Here is a 15,893-nt window from a genome sequence, read left to right as displayed (position 1 = left end):
GAGTAATTGAGAAAGAGAATGGGTCACAGGCAAAAGGCCTCAAAGGGGAAAAAAAGAAAACTAAGACCTTCTCTGTATGTATTATGACAGTTCATGAGTTCATGGGAACAGCTAGGACAGCTGCAGCCTGCAGCAAACACTAGGAGCATTGCCAGAACTACACCAGCTGCAGGTCTCCCACCTCACTTCTTGCTGATTGAAACTCATCTTCTTCCCCTACCATAGCAGGAGCTCCAATAAAGTAAAGGTCCACATCATGCCAGATATTGCCAGTTGCTTTTGTGAAATCTCTCTGCCTAAATCAACAGTACTATCTTTGTTTGACCATACAAGTACTAGAGAACTAGAATTAAGAAACAGAACTTTGAGCTTAAAGATGTAACCAAAGTACCTGGTAAATTCAAGCTATTAAATTTGCAGTGGTAGCAGGATGTGGTAAGATTGTTTTTGTTATTTATCTGTTTTGCCTGTATAATAGAACTTAAGCTTTCTTTGTGTGATAAAAAACATGGTGCAAACCGTAGCTGCCAGCTTCCCTCCCATAGAGGAGGATTATTAATTGTTCACTGAAGGAGAAAAAAACAACAATGGTGGCAACCACAGAGATAGGGCAGTGACTGCCTCCCCTCTCAGCTGGAGGGGGTCATGTGAAGATAAAGACCAAACTTGGAGAAGAATTAAATGGAGGTGGGGAAAACGGGGAGGGCAGTGAAGCGCATACTTGCTGTGGGGCAATGTTTCACTGCTAGAAGTAATTCAGCTTGATATTTCACTTAACACACTGTAACCTTTTATTTACAACCTTCAAGGCACTAAAGGATGACTTCAGCTGCAGTTTCATGGCTCTCACAGCTCACGTTCATCCCTCTCTGCTTTTAAATGAGGGGTCTTAGTTGAAGTACATAATGCTTCTGGAGGTTAAAGCAAATACAGCTCTCCTCCTTGGCCACATTACCATTTATGCATGTCCTCCACAATCGAACATAAAGGTTCTTTTCCTTTAGTAAAAATAGGAAAGTTGCTTATTTTCTCCTCTGTTTATATCCATATGGACATATATAGGTTTTATTTATATATACTTTTGTTTAAACCAGCTATTCAGCCTTTTCTCTAAAGACATAGAAGTATTTAAAACGCAAAGAATTCAAATCAGGTCTTCCTTCATGTTCACTGTGACAGAAGTGGCTTGCATAGGTCACAGAATTGGAGGACAGCTGTTTGGCAGCTGTTTGTGCTTGTGTGCTTATGACTGTTGTGTGGGAAATAATATATGGGTGCCTATTGCACGGGCAAAAGGAGATAGTCAAAGGAATGATAAGCTGAAGAAATTAAATCATCCTATGAGCAGTGGAGACTGCTGTCATTTTTATCTTATGGGTAAGGATTACATCCCACACTCGCATGCCTTCCTCTTTCCTCTAACAGGTTCATGGTTCCAGTGGAATGTACCTGTAGGAGGATCTGCTTGTAGCAGAGCAGCAGCCCCAAGCAGAAGCAGTTCTTCCAACATCAAGGCAGAGACCTTGAACTGGTCTCTGTAACAGACAAGGAACCAGGACAAATGACAGAGCACTGAGATGATGTAACCATCAAGGTCTTTGTACCCAAGAAGGACAGAACTTCCATTTTGTTCTAGTCATACTTGAGAGAGTACATAGTCTCCAGTTAAAAGGGGTAGAACATTGGGAAGTTAAACAAGGGTCAAAGAGAGCCTAGTGCAACTTCTTGTCCAGCAAACTGGCTGTATGATCACCTATGGGCACTCACAGAGTAAGGTGAACTATAGGCATGTAACTATCAGGGAAAAAAAGAAAAGTAATTTTAGCAGATTGACACCCTTTCTTTTAGTAGTAAAATAGCCTTGTTGTTGCTTGTGCCCATAGGATTCTTTGGGCAGCCACTCTCTTTCTTCTCATCTCTTAAAGTTTCACGCCATTTGGGACTGAGAAAGTAAGAATTCATGCATATAAGTCTACTGATGTCCAATAAACAGACGGATTCCTGGCAAAATGAACACCTGTTACAAATTAGAGTAATTATGGCCATTTCACACAGTGGCCTCATCCTGTCCACGGTGACTCAATAGGTGAGCCAGGAATAGAAATTAGCTTTACCACACAGCTATCATGCTATAGCTGCAATTCTCTGAGGTGAGGTACTTAATTTTCAGTCCTTCTTCCCGCCTATAGGATTATTACCTAGAGAAACTTTTCGGCATTATAAAAGATTGACCTTCATAGCTACGGCTTTTGTACTCCAGAGCCTGGATGGGATCTAGCAGGCTACAGCAGGAAGACCTAGGGTTTAACGTCACTGCCATTGCACCAGAAGAAATCCTGCACACTTTTTCTTCCACATTGTTACAGATTTCTAGAATAAATTTCAAAGGACATCTGAAGATCTCTCCAACCTCTTTGTTCTAACCTCCCAACCATTTTCACAGATCTGTTCTTCAGCCATCCCATACTGGCAGCCTCTCTTTGCTTCCTGACCAGGGAATTTTCTGCTGGCTAATGCAAGGCCGCTGTGCTATCTGCACTGGCAGGTCTTGTTACACTGTGAGCAAGAAATCAGCAGAGTCAAATAGCTGGTGGGACAGTGCAGTCCATTGTTATCAGCAAGAAGGCTCTTCACAAATTTTTAAACTCTAATTTAAGATACACCATGAACTAAACAGCCCGGTACTATCAATGTGATAAAAGCAAACCTTAAGAAGGCTTTCATTCTAAGAAAATACTAAGGTGGCTCACTATACAGTAAAAGTGTGATTAGTTTGTCCTAACATACTTCAAAACTGCACTGGGAAAAAATCAGAGAAATTTTAATTCAAACTAAAATATTCCCTTAATGTCAATTGGATAAGGATTTCACATTGATGTCTTAAAGAAAAGAACTGGCCTTAGTGGAAGCTTACTTTTTTGCCAAGAAGAAACCCAGCACTCTTCCACTAAATTAATTCAAACCCCACTTATTTCTAGCATAGATGCATTACAAAGGAAATCTTTCATTTTAAGAACACAGAATGAAATTGAGTTACAGTTTCATACCTGTCCATCTGTCCCAATGGTGCCTCCACAGTCTGTGAGGAGTTCAGACATGTCATAATAGCTAACAAACTCCCATAGACAGGCTTCAAGATTCAGATTGCGGTAGAAGCGTAAAGTATTGAAGCCTCTAATTGTTGGGCTGTATTGATAAGGAATGGTCTCTCCAATCACATCTGGATTTTTGGTAGCATCAGTCAAGAAACCATGGTGGGTCTTCACTTCTGTGTAATCCAATAGGTTGGAGCATTTATGGTTTCCAACTCTAGTTCCGTCAGGGCTAAGTGTCAGCTCAAAGTTGGAAAGCTCTCTTGTAGAAATAACAGGCAGCATGCCTAAAGAAAACATTAATTTCTATCACTAAATTTCAGTGGTCAGAGTTGCTTAATTTAGCAAAGTTTGTAAAACATTAAGCATGTTATGCAATGCTTTTGTATTTTGCCCTTACAGTAATTAATGTACTTTAGAATTCAAAGAAAGATGATAAGCTAAGTGTGTATGAGCACGTTATCCACAATACTTATGTCTTTATACTATAAAATGCCAAATAAAATATTTCTAAATCTCCAATGTATTTTTCAATCTGGATTTTGTGTGAATTTTTCAGAAACAGATTGTAATTACACAGCTTCATATTTTTTTTAATAAATAAATTGTACCTTGGTATGTATCTATGGGCTTCAAAGGAGTTTTAGAAAGTTTAAGTCTAGCCCAATTTATGTCAAGTATGCGATTGATGAGTAAACAATCTTTGCATCAAGTCTATGTATCAATACAGTATCTTATGCTCCTTGCTGCAAATTGCATCTGTACATTTTATCACATTTTTCACTAGTCCCACATGTCACAAGATTATATTATGATTTTGGATATTTAACATGATCAATGAAACAGCTCCAATAACAGCTTATTGTACGAGTTCTCTCATCTCCATAAGTGATATTGTCATACCATCAATATGTGGCATTGTGACTGTCAATTTGATGAGATTGGCATAATCAGGATCTTCTGGTCCAGTATAGCGCAATTTGGCAGAGAATGGTTCTGCTCCAACTACCCCTGACATACGAGGTTGACAAACACCTAATGGAAAGAAAAGAAAGCAATTTTACCTGAACAAATAATCACTACTTTCCATTGCAATTTTTTAGACACAATTTTTTTTCACTATGTAAGTTTCCAAAAAAAGGAGAATTTTCTGGAGTGACAGGTAAATGCTTTGGGTAGTGTTTGCCAGAGATCTGAACAGGAATTTATGCAAAAGAGGATACAAACAGAAATCATTACTTGATCAACTGGATCACAATTTCAAAAGCAGGTGATGATACTGCACCTGTAGATTTTCAGATGCATGCACAAACCTTACTTGCAGAGCTAAGAGTGAAGTGCTAGACCTTCTTGTAGAAGTCCTCAGAGGTGCATGCTTTAATTCCTCCTACTCCCTTAAACACCTACATAGCTTTACAGAGGTTACATGTTCAGTTGTTTTTGTAACTGGATTGGAAGATGAATCTATATATGCCTTCACAGGACTCTGTGAGCCCCCTCTTCCATTAGTGACCAAAATGTAATTAGAATAATTGTGTCATAAACTAATTTTAGTTGGGAAAAATCTCTAGAAATAACATGCTCAAAGCTTGTTCAGTGGAATTTTTAATTTCTTCAGGGATGGATAACCTAAAAATTCTCTTGGTAACACATTCTAGGGTTAGATGAACCTGTTCCAGTATAGTCCCGGTCTGTTAAATCAAAAGATGAAGTTTGCAACCATATGATCTGAGTTACATGCAACTTCCAGTGGCATGATTCAATGCAGAAGTGTCTGCATTCTAGACACAAGAATCACAGCACACTGTCATGTGATGGCCAAAGGATCACAAAGCCCTTTAAGAAAGAAACCAGCAGAAGTAAAAAATCAGAACAGTTCCCTTTGTCCGTGCTCTGTTCTTTGCTCATTTCTGAGGGATTACAATAAAAAAGGAGACAGGACTCTCCTCTTGGAGAATTTATTGGTTCTGGTGGACCTCATCTGGCTCAACAGCTCTAAGCTGGAAACTTCTGGCATGAGGAAACAAAATTTCTCTTCTACACACATGATGATGTTTTCCTCAACTACAGGCAAGATGTGCCAAAGAGGTTAAATACCATTTCTGCACAGTCTGACTAACTTTTGAACATTTGGTCTATGCACTGGAGGTTAAGCATCCCCAAAGTTAAAAATTTTTAGGATTTTGGCAGATTACTTTCATCACTGCACTTCTTTCAAAACAGCATCCAACAATTCCCTTTATATTGTCCACGACGTTCAGTATCGTTGACTTGCACATCACAAGTTAGCTCAGGTACTGTAAGTAATACATCCATGACAATTCAGTCCTGAGCCTGAGCTAATTAGTCCTGCTAATTTATCAAGTGTAATCGAAATAATGCATTAGAAGACTAGCAATAGCTGGTCTGTTTCTTGTAACAAAACTGTCTCACCCAGCACAAAGTTTTCAGCCTCTAACAAGCACTACACTGAATTTTGTATCCAGTACCCCAGACAGACACTCCTCATTAGTGTAGGATTCCTGACAGTGCAAACAGAAGTGAGTTGAGCCTACAGTCAAAATGTGGAATAAAGGACAGGGGTAAATATAAACTCCATTCATTAAGCTCCTTAATGTCATAACTTATGAGATAATAAAATGTTTTAACTAAAACAGTTAGTTGGAAAGGTCAAGGAAAACAAAACGATATGGCAAATGATCGGCCATGTTATTTATTATCTACCTTAAGAGCTCACAAAAGCCAGAAGAACTAATGTAGTTGCAAAAGTAGTGGAGACGACAGTCCACTGAGAATGTGAAATGGCTGTAGAAGGGTAGAAAGGTAATAACATATAATGTTTTGTAATCTACCTTGATTGCTGATAACTACTCTTTCTCCATATTGTAAAATAAACAAAAGTATCTCTGACTTCTACAACACAATAGCATATGCTATCAGATTGTACTTGTGTACATCAGTACTGCACCTCTGCTTCATGTTACTCAGTATGAGTTTAAAGAAAAGAGTTGGCTGAGCAGAGGGGGTAAACTACACTAACTGCTGGCTGAGAAGAGGCAGCATCAGTTCAGTATTGATTTAGAATCAGAGAATCAGAGAGAAACAATAAAAGTTTCTGAGAAAAAATAAGGATGAATAATATGAATATTTCAACCATTAAAAACAATTTGTCTACATCCTGTTATAGGACAACAGCTGCTTTAGTCCCTGGTTAAGGAAGAAACTGATTCTCAGGTGTCCAGTGAGGCCTGAACGTCAAAACAAGCTTTTCTTCTGCCCAGGCATCCATAATAGCACTCCTATGTGGATTCTTCAACGTACATGAGTTGAGATTGTACATTGCCACAGCTGAATTCAAAAGCCAGGAGAAATTAGGTTTCATTAATTCCAATGCATATTATATACTATTCTCCTGAACATATACGTTTGCTGTAAAGACAACTATTGAAAGATCTGGGAAAAAAACCCCATTTTTTTACATAATTCTCTTCTGTATTGAGAAGACAGGTTTTGTATCACCTCTATGAATAACAGAAGAAAAGCTATTACTATAATGTTAAAACACTTGATCATGTCATCAGATTTTGTTATGACAGAATTTCAGATCCACAAGAGGTCTGATGGCTTTGCAATATGACGATGTCTTACCTTCTGATGTGCTTATAGTTACAATAGGGCTCATAAGCTCAAGACCCTCATTCCCATCTGAATTCACTGCACGAGCTGCACACTGGACACGAGAACCAGCTTGAAAGTAAATGGAGTCAAGTGTAATCATCTTGGAAGAAGTGAAGAAGGTATCAAAGTCAACCTCCTTCATGGGGCTAGTCACACCATCAGGACCAGTAGGGGCACTCACAAGCCATCGGTATCTTGTCAGAGTATTATTGATGTTCTCACTGGCACATATCGAACCAGTTTTCTCAAAATCTTCGTATTTAGGATTGCAAGCCTGTAGAACAGGGAAGATGTGTTAACAACTTATTTGCTTCATGGTAAAAGAATTTTAATTTATCAAGTGTCACAAGCTTCAACACAATTGAGCTGACAATCTCAGTAAATCTCTTAAGAAATTACCTTATTTTGACAGTAATGCTTTTAGCATTGCTGTGGAAGATTTAAAAGGCAGGTCTAATTATGCTTATTTTAAATTATGTTTTGTAGGTGAAAGCCTAATATATGAAGGCACAAACTACATTTGCTACTTTAACTTGAATTTCACCATTTAATATAATTCTGCAAGTATAAATCCTATTTCAAGATTCCTTCTGGTTTTGTATTTAGGAGAAGCATTCAAGACATGATCCGTTTCATGCATAACAAATGGTGTCAGAAATAAATTGAAGATGCAGATGGACCAAAAGCTACCTCAATGCATATGAATATTCATGCAAACCTTTCAGTTGCAAAATTACAATGAAATAGGCCTGTAGTACTTCAACAAACAGGACTTGTTTCTCAGTCTGTGACACTCACTGACAAGAATGTCTCCTCTGTTGTCTCCAGTGATTTTAACTCTGCAAATTAAGGCAAGATAATGCAGGAGATACTAAGTTCATGCAATCACAGATATTGTGCAAGTATCAAACTGTTCTTAGTGATGAACAAGTGAAATATCTTTGTATGCTTTTGTCTTCCTGAAAACTGAGTTGCTCTCCAGGCAAAATAGATTAGCTCTTAGAACAGTTCTAGCTTGAACTTATGTGTGACTCACATCAATATCACAGAATCATGGAATAATTTGTTTTGGAAGGGATCTCTAAATGTCATATAGTCCAACCCATCTGCAATAAGCAGGGACATCTTCAACTAGATCAGGATGCTCAGAGCCCTATCCAACCAGACCTTGAATGTTTCCAGGGATGGGGCATCTACCACCTCTCTGAGCAACTTGTTCTTGTGCTTCACCAGCTCATTGTAAAAAATCTCTACCTTATATCTAGTCCAACTCTGTTCCCTTCTAGTTTAAAAACATTACTTGTCCTATCCCAACAAGCCCTGCTAAAATACTTGTCTCCAGCTTTCTTATAAACTCCCTTTACATACTGAAAGGCTGGAATAAGGTCTCCCCAGAGCGTTCACAGGATGAACCAACCCAGCTCTCTCAGCTTTTTCTTCATAGGAGAGTTGTTCCAGCCCTCTGATCATTTTTTGTGCCCCTCCTCTGGACCCACTCCAACAGCTCCACGTCTTTCCTGTGCTAAGGACCCCAAAGCTGGATGCAGTACTCCAGGTGGGTTCTCACTGGAGTGGAGGGGCAGAGTCAGTTCCCTTGACTTGCTGGCCACACCTCTTTTGATGCAGCCCAGGATGTGGTTGGTGTTCTGGGCAGCGAGCGCACATTGCTGGCTCATGTCCAGCTTTTCATTCACCAGAATCCCCAACCCTTTCTCAGCAGGGCTGCTCTCAATTCCTTCATCCTCCAGCCAGTATTGATACTCAGAATTGCCCTGATCCAGGTACAGGAGCTTGCTTGGCCTCGTTGAACCAAGCAGAACCTTGAGGTTCCCATGGGCCTACTTGACAAGCTTGTCCAGATCCTCTGGATGGCATCCCATCCCTTAGGCATGTCATAGAATCATAGAGTCATTAAGGTTGGAAAAGACCTTTGATATCATCGAGTCCACTCAGCTTGGTGTTGTCTGCAAACTTGCTGAGGGTGCACTTGACCCTCATGTGCATGACTGTCTGTCATTGATGATATACTGAACCGCACTGGTCTCAGTACGGACCCCTGAGGGATGCCAATGGCCACAGATCTCCATCCAGACATTGACCACCACACCCCAGGGTTGACCATCCAAGCAATTCCTCATCCACTGAATAGTCCACAAATCAAATCCATGTCTCTCCAAACAGATAACATCTGTAGCTCTCTCCTTATCCACTGATGCAGTAACTCCATCATAGAAGGTAACTAGGTTGGTCAGGCAGGACTTGCCTTTGGTGAGGCCACGCTGACTGTCTTGAATCACCTCCCTGTCCTCCACATGCCTTAGCATAGCTTCTAGGAGGGTCTGTGCCATGATGCTCCCAGGCACCGAGATAAGGTTCACAGGTTGGTAGTTCCCAGGGTCTTCCTTTCTACCCTGTTTAATAACGTGTGCAATTTTCCCCTTTTCCCAGTCACCTGGGACTTCCCCTGACTGCTGTGACTTTTCAAATATCATGGAGAGTGGCTTGGCAACTACATCAGCCAGTTCTCTCAGAACTCTGGGATGCATTTTGTCAGGCCCCATAGACTTATGTATGATCAGGTTCCTCAGGTGGTCTCAAACCTGGTATTCTTTTACAGTGGGAGAGACTTTGCTCCCGCACTCCCTTCCTTGCAGTCCATCCATTCAAGAGATGTGAGAAGAAAGGCTGACAGTGAAGACCAAGGCAAAAATATTCTAAAATAAATATTGTTGAATAACTCAGTCTTCTCCTTGTCTTTGGTTATCAGTTTGCCAGTCTTGCTCATCGGAGGGGTACACTTTCTTTGACCTTCCTTTACTGGCTGACATACCTGTAGAAGCCCTTATTATTTTTTGTATCCCCTGCCAAATTCAGCTCCAGCTATGCCTTGGCCTTCCTGACCCTGTTGCTACACAACCAGAAAGCATCCCTATACTCTTCCTAGGATACCTGTCCCTGCTTCCCCTGCCTATGTATTTCATTCTTGCCCTTCAGTTTCACCAGCAGGTCACGACTCATTACATGCCAGTCTCTTGCCTTCCTTTTCTGATTTCTTACACTTGGTGACTGAGAAGTCTTGCAGTCTGTGGAATATGATTCAATAATAAATACGGATTGATACCGAGTGCCTAAAATCCACTTACAACTTTGAAGAACATTTTTATACAGAGTTTGGTTCATCTTTCCACAGAGATACTCACTGTGATACAGATGACAGGATAGCCAGCTATGGGACTGCTTCTGTCTTTGGATCTAGAAGTATCATCATATATCAACAGGGATGCAACTTGAGGGACAGAGGGAAAGGTGACATCTGCCATGCTGTTCATTTCCTCAATGTAAACAATGGCCTTGGCTGTCTGGCAATGAAATGGCAGAAAAGTTCTCTGTGAATGTTTTAATAAACAAGGAGATCCAAGCTGGACCTTAATCAAAATATGTCTAGCTTTTGAAACACTGTCTCAAAAGAAGTTCTGAAACCTTAGCTGAATGAGCTATCAAGGAAGGGTTGAGTCACTGGAAAGTATATTGCAGACTACAAAAACAGGACCTAAAATGATTTTTTTCTTTTCAGAACACTGAAGACACGAGGCTCTTTAACCTCCTGGATCCCAGCTTTCTTGAATTGCTTCAGTATTCTCAGGTCCCAATGTGCACTGTATGCTTTAATGCTTGGTGGAAAAAGGGTGTTTGCCATCAGTAAAGGCTGTGTCTCTTCTGTCCAGGTACGTGGAGTCAGACTGCGTATGGTGTGATACTGCTCAAGGGGCCAATTTTGAAGTTTGAAGAACATTTTATGCAAAATCAGCAGCATATAGTGTTTATAGGTAAAGTATGTACGACACAATGTTAAAAGATTCAAAGATTTCAGTTCTACATAAGCTGTCATTGTCTCTATGAATCTTACTGCCTTGACAACAAGCTGTTTTGGGCAGCTGCTACCACGTCAGCTGGGATGAACCTTTTTGCATTTTAAGATACAAGCCAAGATGTTGCGTATAAACCTCAACAGAGGAGTAAAGCTATGAGCCAGAAAGCAAGAAAGTCTGTTTACCAGAGTTTGTTGTTGAGGAATTGGCATGAATTTGTTACCTGTATTTCTGCGACCATGTTCTCATCGGGCCTCAGGTGAACAGTGAAGGCTTCTCTCATCTCCCTTACTCCATCAAAGAGGATTTCAATCTCCACAAAGTGCTGTGTTTCGCCCTCCTTAAACTCAATTTCTAAAAACATAATTAGACACTTAAAAATAAATCTGCTGTTCATAGCAAGATGTAATTCTAGGCCCAGGCATTAAAGATGGCAGATAACATTCACTTCTCCTATTACAGATGTTCATATATTTAGTTGATGCTAAAACCAATAATGAATAACAGTGGGCACACAGAGAAATCACTGAAAATGTGGCATTATCATTATTAAAAGAGATTGGCAAAGATCAGGATTTAGTCTAATAAAACTTAATAATTTGAAAATTATCTGGGACTAATTATTGCATAAATGTTGGCAACATGTGAATGACCAAAACACTGAAGAATTCTAAACAAAAAGTATCATCAGACCTTAATCAAATAAAGTGCAATTTAATTAAACATGATACACCAAAAATAAGGCACAAAGCCAGAGTTATACAAGAGAGTACTATAATCTGAAAATCATTCTCTCTCAAAAAAGTTCAATCTTAGGTGACAGAGTTCAAGATTACTGTGATTCCTCAATGTATTAACTACTATAAGAAGCAGAAGTACAGAAAGTATTTAACACCTGTGTATGAATTGGGTGAGAGTGATACTAAATTAATATGTGCATTTCTATAATCTTTACTTTATTAAAGGGCGTCAAATTAACTGAAGATGGCACAAAATTGGCCAACAATAATGGAGGACCAAAAGAAAAAAAGATCTGCATTAAGAGTTGTTTTGATTAGTATATTGAAACACCATCATAAACAAAAAATACCAGGCGCATAAGAGTTCTGGTCTCCAAAGGGACAGGTACAATAAGCAGCAGTGGGTGAGAGCTGAAGTATATATGGGAAATAAGTCACAGATCGTAAGAAGTGATAGGAACTGATCAGTGAAACAAAATACTAAGAAACACTGGTCCTTTCTCGTGCCTTCAAATCAAGACTGGTTGACTTTTCAGAAGGATATACTTTCTCTAACTAAAAGTGATTTGGCTCAGAACAGATGCAAGCGGGGTAAAGTGGGAGAATCTCGCAATCCACAGTGAGCCTGATTAAAGGGATCTAAAGCTACTTACAGCTATGTTATTTAGCCATGAAAATACTCTTTGTGGTAATAAACACGCTGTGTGAAAGCTGAAAATGTTACTGAACTGCAGTTTGTTATTCTTCCTTCAGGTAATCCAGGTAAAAATGTGGGGTTTGTACCCATGGCTGAATAAACAGACTCCTTAAACCCACCAATATTCTGAAACCTGTGGAGAAATCCTGCAGATCACAGACCTTTCTCAAAGGCTTCTGCTGAGAGGCCCAGAGTCTCTTATTCTCCAGTATCACTTTTCCATTGAAAACTCTGCTCCTATGCACTGTCATTGCACAGCAGGGAGAGAGTAAGCAAGGTATAAAGTAATGCACATAAGATAAGTAAAATTCTGAAATCCAGGAAGCAAAGTGACTGGAATTAGTAAACTCTGGGCTGATAATCTGGGCTAACAATTTTTCTCTTCAAATTTTACTCGTGAGAAATGCCTCTACTTCCATGGAATTTGGAGATGGCCCAATGTTGCTGTTAAGTTTTAGAAAATAACTTCTACTTTTCAGTTGGATTTGACACCAAAATAGTTTATTCAAAACTGTGAAAATACTCTAACACTGAATTACTCTTAAGACATAGATTAGTATGCATTATAAACCTTAGAAGAAAAAAGATCCACAGCGCTACAAGCTCTATTAGTCATTCACAAAATCATGTGGGTAGGCTATTAATGAGACGTTTATCAGCCAAGAAATTTCTCATTCTGTTGCAGCACTTCTCTCCTCATTCATTACAAGTGAGGAACAGCAGGCAATGAATTGCAGAGATACAGAAAAAAAAGTTTAATTATTGTAGAACAATTAACAGAAATAGAATTTAATTCCTACATAGAGCAAAAGCTATTAACTGAACGAGTTGCTTGAGAAACAACTCTGCAATCATACGCTATGAGCAGATGCTTCTTCAGAGTAATGGTAATACACTTTGTACTTGTTCCTAAGGTGGCACTCACCCATCGCTTCCACAGTTACTCGAGCTATAGGTGTTTTCAAAGGAGTCAAAATTCTTTTTTAATTACCTGCATAGATATCTAGCATTCTAAGAGCACTTTAGTTGTTCTATACCACAGGGCATCATGTCCATACTGAAACTGAATAGCAAAACGTATTAATGGGTGTGGTTAGAAAGTATTCTATTCAGAAAGTTATTTAATTCATCAGACAGGAATAAAAATACAGTAGGATGTGATAATCATCTGAATGATCCTACCTTCTGATATAGGGTGATAGTCTTCTCCAGAAGTAGCAGATCCATCCTTTGTATGAACTCTCACAACAGAAACCTTGGAAGTGTCTCCCAGGCGAAGCACTGGGATTTTTACTAATGCTACTTGCTTTGTGTCCTTTGGTTCACTCACACTAAATTTGGTCTCACCAAACTTAATAATAGCCTCTGTAATTAGAAGAAAAATGTTATTAGAGCACACAAATGGTCTTCCAAAAGTGAATAATAACAAAATAATTTCTTACTGTCTGCATCATCCCGAATCTTTATCAGGGTCTCATTTTGTTCGCCAATAGAGGCGCCAAAGGAAGAATCACTTCTTGCAGTGCCAAGAACCAGTCGTAGTTCTTCCTCTTCTTCATGGAAAGTATCATCCATAAGCACCAGCGTGCAAGGCTTCTCAGTTTCACCTGCAATGATTCTGAAGGTAATATCACACAGAACTTAGGTGTTCTTCGCTCTGTTACAGCACTTTCTCTCCAAGATCAAGAACCACAGACTGCTTCTGCTGCTTCTGCTGGCCAAGGCATCCACCTTAACATCATGTAAGTTAATGGGTAATGACAATAGTGAAAGCAGAAGTAGTAGTCACTGCCTTTCTACAGAAACTCACTACTTAGGTGAAATCCTCCGTTTTGGGACTTCTGTAAGACAAGCTTCTATTTGATACATCCACTTGGCATGTATTGTTCCTTTTGTTTTATCTTAGAATAAAATATGACTTCTCAGTGACCCCTCCCACAGTGTTAATTAAAAAAGTAAATACTTGCACAAGGAAGCAGAGTAATAGAAACTTTCACTAATATAGATGGTAATTTTGTCCTGTAGTTCTTTTTTTTTTTTTTTTTTGACTCTCTTTTGATTGGCCAACTGTGTTGACTTTGACTTATATTGTTCCATTTGATTTGAATGTCTCTTAAACACCCACTGATTCCAAATGGCGATGAATATTACCTTAAAAATGCTTTGGACTTGCAAAATGCTGAATTTGAGCACTCACAAATCAACATATCTAGACTCACTAAGTAATTGGAGACTCTTGGAAAAAGGCCTTGTCTTAGACCTTCTACAACAGCAGCAAGAGTTATGAGTGGTGTGCAGGTTATCTGGCTCCCAGTGTCAGACTCAGTGGGTTCATCATCACAAGAACGACTCTTGTAAGAGGAACAGCACAGGATATGAGGAGGATTAATTCAATTTGCAGTATTTTTTCATTATTATACATGCAAAAATGATCAAGGCTCTTCAAGATGAAGAGACAGATCAAGAAGCTGACTATGCTCGCTTTCTGAGGTGGTTTTTTCCCCCTAGAGGGGGAGAAAAAAAATTCAAAATATTTATCCTGCTCATTGTTACACTAGAAACATGAAAACTGTGCTGAAACTGCAACACATTAAACATGCCTGAGAAGTTTATTGAAACAAGGTATGATCCTGGCAGACCTCTTGTCTGCTACTTGCTTTCACACAGAAATGGTAGAGCAACCCTCAGAAAAAGCAGGAAGTTTCTTCCTAAAGGGTCCAGATCCATTAATCCTAACAAGTTTGATTCCCTCTTCTGGTTGTTTCTCTCTTCAAAGTAACAATGGCAAAGGTATGGAATACATGACAGCACTAAAAGCTGAGAACAGCTCTAAATAAAGAACAACTCACTTTACAAGAGAACTATCATACCCGTCTACAGAAATGTGAAACTCATCATTTCTGTGATAAAGGCATACCAAAGATTTCATGCTGTCAGAACTTGTAAAAAATATTATGCATACGTAAACTTAAAAGATTGAAAGACCAAATTGTCTTCTGCATAACTAGAAGGAATCAGACAATATTCTTTCAAGGCAGTAACATCTGATTTATTTGTGTTTCATCTCTGATATGAGTAGGTATCTGATATTGGTGAACTGTCTTAGGAAAGCCTCAGTGGGAAAAAAGAATTCAAAGAACAATTTTTCAGCTATCTTCCTGTTGAAAGAACTATTACTCGTTTCAGTGTAAGTAAAACATATTTAGGAGAAATCTGCTTAAAAAAGAACAGAACTTCTAAAGTTTCCTTTCTGACAAGGTCTATGCTTCTGTTATTGTGTTAATCTACTTTTGCTAGTATGGATCAAAAGGAACCTGTTACACAGGCCAAACCTATATGAATATATGTCCCTTCAGTTCCTATTTCCTCTAAGTCAGAAGTGAAGCAAACAGAAACATCATTTCTGTGCACTCTACCCACTGTGGATGGGGAAAAAAGCTTGGTTTTTCCAGAGTGGTATTCCAGAGGGCATTACTTTATGAGGAGACACAATTAAAACAAAACAAACCAAAAAGGAAAGCAAAGCAAACCAAAAAAAAACCCAATCCAAAACACAGTACACTAAAAGCTTCTAAAATAAGATCAAGAGCTTACCAGGAAGGAATGTGATGATGGAACTGTCAGTATTAGGACGCTCTTCAAAGTCCATCATCACCTGAGCTGAACCTTGCCGTGTATAGCATCTCACAGTGGATGTGTATCGGATATCTCCATTCCTGTATATCATGGCAGAAATCTGTCCATCATTTTCATTGCCTACATACACAGATTCTTTGAATTGCATCTTAGGCACTGGGCAGAAAAACATAAAAAGCAC

The 15,893-nt window shown here is 39.1% G+C and overlaps 1 protein-coding gene across 2 annotated transcripts in view; it reads right to left on the bottom strand.

The window, feature by feature from the left end:
- The window catches only part of FREM2 (FRAS1 related extracellular matrix 2), a 126,703-nt gene that overhangs the window by 21,967 nt on the left and 88,843 nt on the right, over window positions 1–15,893 (bottom strand). For both annotated transcript variants that reach the window (XM_054054736.1, XM_054054744.1), the window contains exons 9-16: window positions 15,671–15,868; window positions 13,519–13,683; window positions 13,259–13,441; window positions 10,863–10,993; window positions 9,971–10,129; window positions 6,741–7,044; window positions 3,996–4,127; window positions 3,048–3,379 (exon numbers count right to left, since the gene is read on the bottom strand). In XM_054054736.1, coding sequence (XP_053910711.1) covers window positions 3,048–3,379; window positions 3,996–4,127; window positions 6,741–7,044; window positions 9,971–10,129; window positions 10,863–10,993; window positions 13,259–13,441; window positions 13,519–13,683; window positions 15,671–15,868 — 1,604 coding nt within the window. The remainder of the gene's footprint in view (window positions 1–3,047; window positions 3,380–3,995; window positions 4,128–6,740; window positions 7,045–9,970; window positions 10,130–10,862; window positions 10,994–13,258; window positions 13,442–13,518; window positions 13,684–15,670; window positions 15,869–15,893) is intronic.

The sequence above is a fragment of the Cuculus canorus genome, chromosome 1 (genome assembly GCF_017976375.1).
Source record: "Cuculus canorus isolate bCucCan1 chromosome 1, bCucCan1.pri, whole genome shotgun sequence".
NCBI classification, from domain to species: domain Eukaryota; kingdom Metazoa; phylum Chordata; class Aves; order Cuculiformes; family Cuculidae; genus Cuculus; species Cuculus canorus.
The sequence above is the reverse complement of the archived record's forward strand: the minus strand, read 5'-3'. Positions and strand labels throughout refer to the sequence as shown.